The sequence below is a fragment of the Prionailurus bengalensis genome, chromosome C1 (genome assembly GCF_016509475.1).
Source record: "Prionailurus bengalensis isolate Pbe53 chromosome C1, Fcat_Pben_1.1_paternal_pri, whole genome shotgun sequence".
In the NCBI taxonomy this organism is placed as follows: domain Eukaryota; kingdom Metazoa; phylum Chordata; class Mammalia; order Carnivora; family Felidae; genus Prionailurus; species Prionailurus bengalensis.
In genome coordinates, this window is record NC_057345.1 from 24,413,125 (window position 1) to 24,422,635 (window position 9,511).

General features: G+C 56.4%; 2 protein-coding genes across 3 annotated transcripts; one reads left to right on the top strand and one right to left on the bottom strand.

Annotated features, from left to right (window-relative positions):
* Positions 1–54: 54 nt before the first annotated feature.
* LOC122480229 (myotubularin-related protein 9-like) lies at positions 55–6,336 on the bottom strand. 2 transcript variants are annotated; one of them, XM_043574391.1, is made up of 10 exons: positions 5,717–6,336; positions 5,430–5,538; positions 5,064–5,189; positions 4,775–4,948; positions 4,044–4,270; positions 2,508–2,669; positions 2,192–2,333; positions 1,889–2,109; positions 452–603; positions 55–369 (listed from the first exon to the last, which is right to left on the bottom strand). In XM_043574391.1, exons 1-10 carry the CDS (start codon positions 5,899–5,901, stop codon positions 236–238), a joined length of 1,632 nt encoding a protein of 543 aa, XP_043430326.1. In that variant the 5' UTR covers positions 5,902–6,336; the 3' UTR covers positions 55–235. The 2 variants fall into 2 exon arrangements, with proteins under 2 accessions (XP_043430326.1, XP_043430327.1); XM_043574392.1 differs by having other exon boundaries at positions 55–397; positions 5,717–5,964.
* Positions 5,962–9,508, top strand: FAM167B (family with sequence similarity 167 member B). The gene is made up of 2 exons (XM_043574396.1): positions 5,962–8,385; positions 9,060–9,508. Exons 1-2 carry the CDS (start codon positions 8,125–8,127, stop codon positions 9,288–9,290), a joined length of 492 nt encoding a protein of 163 aa, XP_043430331.1. The 5' UTR covers positions 5,962–8,124; the 3' UTR covers positions 9,291–9,508.
* Positions 9,509–9,511: the final 3 nt, after the last annotated feature.

Sequence of the window (9,511 nt, forward strand, 5' to 3'; positions counted from 1 at the left end):
TTTATGGGAACTGTTAACATCATTTTCCCTTCTCAGTGACACCCAGGGAGCTGATACCAGTCATAGATATCTTTATTATTTGGACCTTCTCCCCCACACTACGGACACTTCAAACCTGGAGCTTCGGTATTAAGGGCTAGGCTGGGTTGCAGGCACCGTCATCCAAGGCCCAAAGGTACTGAGGGACCTGGAGAGGTCTCAGGAACGTCTCAGCCACTATCCAAGGAGCCAGCCCTTAAAGTTGGGGCTCAGAGGCTGAAACTGTTGGCTGAGAGAGCTTGGTCTTCTCCTTATCTGTCACTATTTGCCACACCTTCTCCCATGCTACCTCTGAAGGTTCAGGTGGGCGGATCCAGCGCAGAAATAGGCCTGAGGAGGAGGAGGACAGATAAGGAAGCTGAGCAGAGGGGTTAGCTAGCTCCCCAGGGAAGAAGTTGGGGTAGGGGGTCACCTTGCCAGAGTCGCAGGCTCTGGAGCTCCACGGAGGGCCAGATGGCCAAGGGATTGGGGGCGTAGAGCGGGTTCCGGAGTTTCCGTTGCTCTTTTGGCTGGTTGAGCCCAGACCACAAGGAGTGTGTTCGAGTCCTCACTTCACAAAGGCATCTGTAGGAAGTGAGTTTCCAGACTCAAGCTATGCCTTCTGGGATTCTGGGTTGGGGACCCTGGTTAGTAGGGTGCCAGCCATCCTGGGGCAGTGATAACCTCTCCTTTTTTCTGCACCTGTTCTTGCCAGTCAGATACATGTACTGGCACTAGAATAAAGTAGAACAAAACAAAGTCCTAGTTGTTCAGGGGTTCCACTTAGTTCTGCCTGGAAGTATCAGGGAGGCTCATGAGAATGTGCCACTTGGGCTGGGTCTGTCTGCAGAAGTTCACCAGGTGCACAAAAACGTGGAAATACTCAGGAGGGGAGACTGGGGCCAAGAGCAAGAAAGTGGGAACAGGCCCAAGTGAATGTTGGCGAGTTTTTTTAAGCTGGTGACGGGAACTACAGCAGTGAGACGGCTGTCCCAATAGCCCACGTGGGAAGGAGAGTCTGGGTTGGGGTTAGCAGGAGGGGTCTTTGACAGGAAAGGACCAAGTAAGAAAGTTTTAGGAGAAAAGCTGTATATGAAGGACGGGGGAGAGGGAGTTACACAAAGATAACCATTTCTAACCTGGATGACCCAGTAGTGGAGTCAGCGAAAACAACATGGGGGATGGGGACCCAGGCAACTAAAGAGAACAGTCTCATCTCAGACCGATGAGAGATGGCTCTGGGGGGGTCTTGGGAGCACATGCAACGAGCCAACCAAATAGTAAGAACAACCACTGCTTGTGTGCCAGGCACTGTGCTAAGCACTCCCCATGCCTTAACTCCACTAATCTGCACACAGCCCTGCTCCGCAGAGATTGTGGCTGCCGTTAGAATCCTCTCCTTGCTACAGATGGATAGAAACTGAGACAGGTTTCCTAGGATGCCCCAACAGGTGAGTGGTGGAGCTGGAAGTTAAGCCCAAACAATTTGACTCCGTTTTCAACCTCTACACCATTGCTTCACTAGAATCGACCCTGCAAGTGGTAGGGAGCCCCAGAAATGATTTATTTTGCAGCAACTCTCCCCATCGGTCCTTGTTTTTAAGCTAGGGGTGCACGTGCCCTTGGTTCTGGACACAGTAGGTAGGTCTGTAGGATTGTCCTTGGACCCATTCAAATCTGCGTTTGCAGAAATTAGGGGAAAGCATGGGGTTTGGAGGCAGGGGAGGAGAAAACACTCCAGAGTTTTCCCCAAAGAGAAACTCATTCAAAAGGCAAAGATGCCTTCCAGGGACATAGGTGCTGACACAGCAGGTGTCTGACCCCATCCTGTGCCTGGCCCCTGACTCACCTTGACACCCCCTTAGCTCACCTCTCCTTTTCGCTGTTGCAGAGGAAGGTGCCAAAAGGGGAGGCATACGCGTGCTCAAACAGAGCCAACAGCAGCCCCTCCCCAAACTCCAGCGACAGCGGGAACTGGCGGCCCAGCTGCCACACGCAGTCCAGGAAGAGGAGAAAGGTGGGTGCCTCGTGCTTGGGACGGGCATGGGAGAAGGCCGAGTGGGCACAGCGCAGCTGGAAGGGGTGGCCAGCCTGGGAAAGGGGTAGAGCCATGGGCACAAGGAAACAGGGTTTCTGGATAGAGGGGCTGGGCTGGGGCTGAGTGGCCACTTACCTGGATCCACTCCCGCTCCACCAGTTCCTGGAATCCAGCCATGGTCCGGCTCACAGGGTCCAGGATGAGCTGGGCCAGCGAAGTCACAAGCAGGGTGCTATCTGTGCCTTCAGCCCCATGCACCAAGATGCAGGCCCCTTCCCTGTGGGCCAGGACTTATTAACTGGCCAGTCCCTCCCTGCCTGGGGTGGCCGGGCCAGGAATCGAATGGGCCCATTTCTAGACTGTATGTGCTTACTGAGACGTGGTTGTGTGCCCAGGGGTTGAGAGCCCTGCCCGTCCGCCCTGTTCTCTGCCTCGTAGGGTGGGGCCTTACCTCTCCATGCCCTGGGCTGCTAGGCAGGCGGTGCTCAGTGCCTCTTTCACATGTGCCAGCCAGCAGCAGCCTTCTAGTCGACGGAGCCAGCTATCCGTGCTCTGCTGCAGGTCCCCACAGGCCTCCACCAGGCGCACGAAGCTCTCCTGTAGGGGCTGTCCCCTGCACAAGTGGGAATCTGGTCATCCCATCTCCAGCCCAAGCTCTGGTGAGCACAGCCTGGGAGCCAGTGCTCCAGACCAATGAGGGAGACAAAGAACTCTCAGAGGAGCCCATTCGACAAGAGGGACACAGGACCCTTTGGGGAGCTCACTTAATCTGATGGGAATGATTCAGTATCTTTGGGGATTCCCCAATCTGATGGAGGAGACCCAAGACCCCTTGGGGGAGACCTAGTCTGTTGGGGGGGGGGGGTACCTGGGGAAAGGTCACACAACTCTGTCGGAAACAATGCCATGGGAAACGCCCAATTTGATGGGAGCAACACAGTACTCCCTGGGGAGTCCCCGTCTGACAAGAGAAACACAATACTCTTAGGATTCTGGTATCTGCCCCTACTTCCCAGAAACTGCTCTGCTCAAGATCACCAATGTGACCTCCCATCAGAAAATCTAATGGAGATTTTTCCAGCCCTGTTTAAAAGCCTTCAATGGCTCCCCTCTGCCTTTAGGATAAAGTCTAAGCTCATAATCGTGGCATTCAAGACCTTTTCTCTGGTCGCTGTCACCCCTTTAGCCCCATCTCTCTATACACTCTACCTCACACTCTATACTCCCACCAGACTGACATACTTGCAGCTCCCCAAGCAGGGCAAATGGCCAGGAACTCTGCAGTTCTGTCCACTTGCAGTGTCCTGCTCTCCGGCTAACTCCTTTCTGGTGTCAGGTAAAAGGGATGCTTTCTTTGCACTACCCACACACAAGAGAGGGGCGCCTGCTCTATGCTGCTGCTTATCACACTGAATCCTAACTGCCAATTTACTGCGGATCTCTCAGCCACGTCTGGGCTGGCCACCATCTCAGTCTCTGGTGCTCAATCAACACTGGCTGAATAAAGGAATAAACGGGTTTGTATTCTGGACAGGGGAGCTTCCTCAAAGCACAATAACTCCCTTAGGACCTCCTCTCGGTACTACCAGCACCTGGAGACCCAGGTAATAGTTACAGGTGTGCAGGTCCAGCACTCAGGGCAGGGCTGGGACCAATGGGGAGGGGTGTGTGTGTGTGTGTGTGTGCGCGCGCGCGTGTGTGTGCGCGCGCGCGCGTCTGTGTAGTGTAGTTGCTCCTGGAAGTCAGTTTAATGGAGAGAGGCTTTTTCTTTTCCAGGCAGAGTTGGGGTGCCTGGAGAGAAATGAGATCTGTCAGTGGGGGTGTTCAAGTGGGGATGCCCACCTGGTGGGATGGCTACCCGGAAATGCCTGACAATTCCTAAGGTTACTGGAAGACACCCCCCTACTCCTACTGCCCCCCCCCCCCCCGCACACGTTCATGGAGAGTCCTGTAGGAGACCGCCTAGGAGAGGACGAAGACCCTTCACCTCTCCAGCGGCCGGTGCAGCCTTTTCCAGCCAGGGTAGGCGGCTTTGGCCTCGGTCCCGCCGCCAGTCATGCGGGCCTGTTTGGCGGCCTGAGACGAGCGCGTGTCCAAGATGAAGCCCCGGGCCCCAGGGCGAGCCCCCGCCAGCACAGCTCGCAGCAGCTCCTCGTCCTCAGCGCAGCGCCTTTTCTGGGGACCAGTCAGGGGCTGGCTGGAACGTACCAGCACCTGCGGACCGGGACTGCGCTCCGGAAGCCGTAGCCACCCAGCCTTGGCTTGGGGACTCCTCTCCCGGAGCCCCGAGGGAGGGTCTACACACTAGGGCAGGTCTAAAGCTGGCAGGGGCAGGCCGGAGCCTAGGGCCTTAGTGGCAGAACTGGCCGGGCGCCGGGCCCGGCCTTGGGTGTGTTGTAGTCAGAGGGGAAAGGGACCCGAAGAGTAGGCCGTGGACGAGTCCAGGATTGACAAAGAAGGGACTAAGCTCAGGGGGCCCGACCGGCCGGGGGCGGGGCCCGGGGTTGGCGAGACTCCGAAACTGGGGAGAGGGGCGGGGTCAGAGTCAAGGAAGGCCGGAGGGGGCGGGGCCTGTTGGAGGCAGGACCCCGCGCGGCCAAAAAGGGTTGGTGCCGGCGGGCGGCAGCCGCGCTGCGAATTGGCCGGACCGGTGCAGAAAAGGGCCAAGAAGGGCCGCAGTTGGTCCAAGAGGCAGAGTCTGGGGAGGGGCGGGCTCACGGTTCCGCTGGGCGCGTGGTGGTAGCTGAGCACAGGGAAGCGGCCTCCCTGGCGGAAGCGGGCGCTGCGCGCCAGGGCACCATCGTCCACAGAGCGAGGCACGATCACCGCGCGGGGGTAACTGGGGCACACGCTGAAGTCCTCGTTCACCTCGCTCAGCCGCCAAGCGTTGGTCTGCGGCCCAGGGAGAGGCGAAGGCCAGGTGTAGGGCACCCAGTGAGTGTCCGGACCCCACGCCCCTTCCAGGCGCGGCGCTCGCACAACCGTGGGCCCCCAGGACCGCACCCACCTCGCGAGCTACTCGCTTGTAGTAGCGTTCGGGTGGGTGGAAGTGCCAGGCGTCGCCCAATCTCAAGCCCTTGGGACGGTAGAAGAACGGAAAGGAAGTGATGACCGATTCCAAGGAGGACAGCGCCTGGGGAAGGAAGTTGGGCGATCTGGGCAAAGTCGGAATCATCTCGCCCGCACCCTCCCAGCCCCTTTCGCCCCTCAGCTGCCTCCTCTGCACTTACTCCAGACCACCCTGCGTCCCTTACCATTGGCTACGTTCCAGGGTAACACTGGACGCCGAGTCCCCTTGCGCAGTAGCCCCCGTTTACTCCTCTCGTTACGGAGTAGGGGTAGTTTAGGGGCCTCGGGTGCACTGCTTGTGTACCTCGATGGACCGGGCGATGTCCAGCGACGCTTCCACGCCCTCTATTTCCAGCTGCAGCACTCGGAGGTCCTTACAGCGCAACGTGATGGTGCCGGAGTCACTCGCGACCCTGGGGATGGACGGGCTTAGGTTGAGTGTCACCCGCCCGTCACCAGGGGAGGAGAAATGAGTTTCTTAGGACTGGACGTAATGCAAGGGTGCAAGGGCTCCAACTGCTCTTGCCCTCCCCCCTCTCCTCCCGGAGCCGCAAACTCCCCGACTACGGGGACGCCCCCGCCACGTCTCACCGCTTCTCGATAGAGTCTACGCTACGCAACAGCAGCAGCCACAGCTCTGAAGTCGCCTGGGGCCCTGGCGACAGCAGCAGGTGGTGGCCGGTGAGGCATAGCGTGCCGTGCAGTGGGGGTGCCTCCGGACCCCTCAGGAGCTTGGCTTGGGCCCGGCCGCTACGAATCAGGTCCGAGAACTCCATTCCGCCTAGGGTGGGCCTAGGGCCCAGCAGAAAGACTCCAGGAGCGTCAGGCGGGGCGAGCGCGGGCTCCGAAAGGGACAGGAACTAGCTGGGCAGCTGGCGACGCCGGCAGGACAGCTGTTAAGGAGGCCCCTTGGAGGAAGGGATCGAACAGTTTCACAGGAATTTCCCCCTCCTACTGCCAGCACCTCTTAGCGAGGAACCCGGCCAGAACCTGTTAAGGAAACCTCAATTTCATCATCTGTGAAATGGGGAGAATAGTCTTGCTTACAGCCCGTTACCTCGTGTCTTGGTCGCAGGTGGCACTTAACAATTTTGTTTTTTTAAAACTCAGGTGCTGCCACTCTCGCTGATTTAAAAAAGAAAGAAAAATACCATTTCTTGTACCCTGGTGGAAGGGGTTGGAAAGTGTGGGTGTGAAACCGGGAACTGTCTACTTCCTCCCTCTACATCTGAGGCTGGGTGGGGGAAATCCCTTAGTCCACCTTAAATGCAAGCAGCTGTGTAGCTGGTGCCCCTCCCCCACCACAGCTGGAAGTCGCTGCCTGTGGGCGCCCTCTATGGGGGCCACTTCTGGTTTAGTCTTGCCCTCCGAAGCCTCAACACGGATCACTCCATCCTTCCACCAAATATGAATTGCCTGTACACTGAACTGGGCCCTGTATTTAGTGAGAGGACCCAAGGATGACTGGAGAAGGTTCTGTTCATTAGGATTTTCAGTCTAGCAAGAGACACACACTTAAGCTGATAAATTACAAGAGTTTAAAGGATTTACTGGTGGACCCATCCATCCATCTCTCCATCCATCCAATTATTCTTTCATTTCGTAAATGATGCCTACACTCTGTTAAGTGCTGATTACTAAGAAGAATAAGACAGATTCTTGCCTTCAAAGGGCCTTTTGGTCCATTAGGTTCCACACGTCTAGAGTCCAGGCACACACACACACACACACACACACACACACACACACAAAACCCTTCTTTCAACACACACACACACACACACACACACACATTTCATTAAACACACACACAAAGAAAATAAATCATAGGGGGACACCCATAACATAAACATAAAATCGGAATAATCTGTGAAAGGAACGAGACATAAAAGAATACAAATTGTAAAATTCCACACCAGCTGGGATGGGAATTCGTTAGAAATGCAAATTATCAGGCCCCGCCCCATATGTCTCTTTTAACAAGCTTTCAGGAGATTCCCATGCACACTAAAGTGTGAGAACCATTGGAAAGTACACAAAAAGGCAAAACTAATCCTTGCTGTCAGAAATTATGGTAACATTACCCTCAGGAGAGTAGTGACAGGCCAGGAGCACTTCCTGGATGCTGGTAACACTCTTGCTTTATCTGGGTGCTGGGTACATAAGTGCATTCAGTGTGGGAGAATTCAGCAAGGCATGTATTTATGATATGTGAGTTTTTCTGTGTGTATATTTCAAAACAAAATTTTAAAAAGGGAACAGCTCTGGTTGAAGCCCTGGGAGGGACAGGAAGAGAGAGGGTTTAGGAGCCCTTCTATGGCTCTGCCTTGATCCCATATACAGTCCTTAAGGGGTTTCCAAGGGAACCTAAAGTTCCTTAAAGTATAGCTTGAAATCAATCATTGATCTGTCCCAATAGAGAGTCGGTGACTTGTCCAAAGTCTCACAGAGCCAGCACCAGAACCCAGATCTCCTGACTCCCCGGCCAGGGTTCTGGACACTGTTCCTTTGCTACAAGGCCAGTGTCATGAGTGAGGATGGCGAGGGGGAACAGCTCACCAGCCTCTGTCCAATCCCCACCCCTTAACTTGGGTCTTGGGAAGAAGGCCAAGACTCTAGTGTGGATGATGCTTTTCTCATCCTGGAGCAACTTCCGTTCTGGGAACTGGGTGTCTCCTTCTGGGCAAAGACAATAAAATTCATCCAAGGGGCTGGAGGAACAGGGCTCCTCCTGCCCCCACCCGGATGAGCATCACGTGGCTCCTGGGTTAGCAGGCCAGGAAAATCCCAGCCCTTGCACACTTAGCCTCCCATACCCCTCTATTCACCCAGCCTGACACACTCAGAGAGACCAGACCCACCTTGAACACTCACCGTCACACATTCCCTGGCACAGTTCCATCACCTTCAGCTCCTGCCACCTCTCCCCAGCAATACTGCCACCCTTTCCCAAATTCCCAGAGCTGCAGCCTTGCCCTGTCACTCACCCCAAATCCACCATGTCCCTGGGGCCACTGAAATTCCAGCCAGTAGGTGAAGAAAATGAAGAGGATGAGGAGGGAGAGAGCCTGGACTCCGTGAAGGCACTGACGGCCAAGCTACAGCTGCAGACACGACGGCCCTCATATCTGGAGTGGACAGCCCGGGTGCAGAGCCAGGCCTGGCACAGGACCCAACCCAGACCCGCACTGGGGGGCCCTGGGACCCTCTGCGGCTTCGACTCAATGGACTCTGCCCTAGATTGGCTCAGACAGGAGCTGGTGAGTCAGGTGGGGTGGGCGGTCTTGCAGAGGGCCTAAGGGCCAGTCATCCTTAGGACCCAAGAACAATGGGTGTGGGGAGGGGTTGAGAATGGACCTCAACTCCAGCAACTGCCTGCTCCTGTTGCTTTGTCCTGGGGCTGAGGAGCCATGAGTGGACTTGTCCAATGTTTTATCCAGGGAGCCTTGCCAAAGCAGGATTCCATCCAATCTATCTTCTACCGACTACTCCTGTGGCTCTGGGGACAGAGCCCTGGCACCAGTTATAGGTGGGGAAGGTATGGCCTCCCCCACTCTGGGAATTGCTATACCTCAAAGATGCAGTGAAGGACAAAGGGAGGCATTGACCACACCGTAGGCAGAATCTGAGGAGGCGAGCATTACATAGGTGGCTCATAACCCAATATGTGCGAACAGAAAGATGTCCAGGCTCCAAATTGGAGATTCCGCTTAGTTGCCCTGGGGTGGGGCCCCAGGCACCTGTATTTGTTTAACAATCTCTCCTTAACTTAGTTTTAGAGCAAGATCTGAGAGACGGGGAGGGATCAAGCTGAGGCGAGAGGGGGTGGGGAGGCCACAGCCTGTGCGAAAACCCAGGGTGTTGACAGGAAGGGAAGAATGACGAAAGTGGCTGAAGACCAGGCCAGCAGTCTCACGCCCCCTCTCGGCCGCAGCGGGAGATGCAGGCTCAGGACCGGCAGCTGGCAGGACAGCTGCTTCGGCTGCGGGCCCAGCTGCACCGGCTGAAGGTGGACCAAGCCTGTCACCTGCACCAAGAGCTGCTGGACGAGGCCGAGCTGGACCTGGAGCTGGAGCCGGGGGCCGGCCTTGCCTTGGCCCCGCCGCTGCGGCACCTCGGCCTCACGCGCATGAACATCAGCGCGCGACGCTTCACCCTCTGCTGAGCCACACCTGCACCTCCTGAGACCTCCCGGGAAGGGGAAAGGAGGGGTGTCCCAGAGGTGCCAGCACCTCGCAAAGCGTGCTGGGAGGGTTGGGAGATCACTCAGCTTTCTGGGAGCATAAAGGCCCCTGCTGCCTTAGCTTGGGAAGGGGGAGTTGGAGGAAGGGGAGAGGCTCGCCGACCCCCAAGCTCTTCAGTAAAGACCCTCTCTGCTTCCCATCA

Bases quoted from the DNA above. Each gene is read 5' to 3' on its own strand.
- LOC122480229 (XM_043574391.1), bottom strand. From the start codon at position 5,901: ATGGAGTTCTCGGACCTGATTCGTAGCGGCCGGGCCCAAGCCAAGCTC. The intron at 5,539-5,716 runs GTGAGACGTGGC...GTCCATCCCCAG, and splicing joins GTAGACTCTATCGAGAAGCG to GGTCGCGAGTGACTCCGGCA. The intron at 4,271-4,774 runs GTGAGCCCGCCC...CCCGGTCCGCAG, and splicing joins ACCACGCGCCCAGCGGAACC to GTGCTGGTACGTTCCAGCCA.
- FAM167B (XM_043574396.1), top strand. From the start codon at position 8,125: ATGTCCCTGGGGCCACTGAAATTCCAGCCAGTAGGTGAAGAAAATGAA. The intron at 8,386-9,059 runs GTGAGTCAGGTG...TCTCGGCCGCAG, and splicing joins ATTGGCTCAGACAGGAGCTG to CGGGAGATGCAGGCTCAGGA.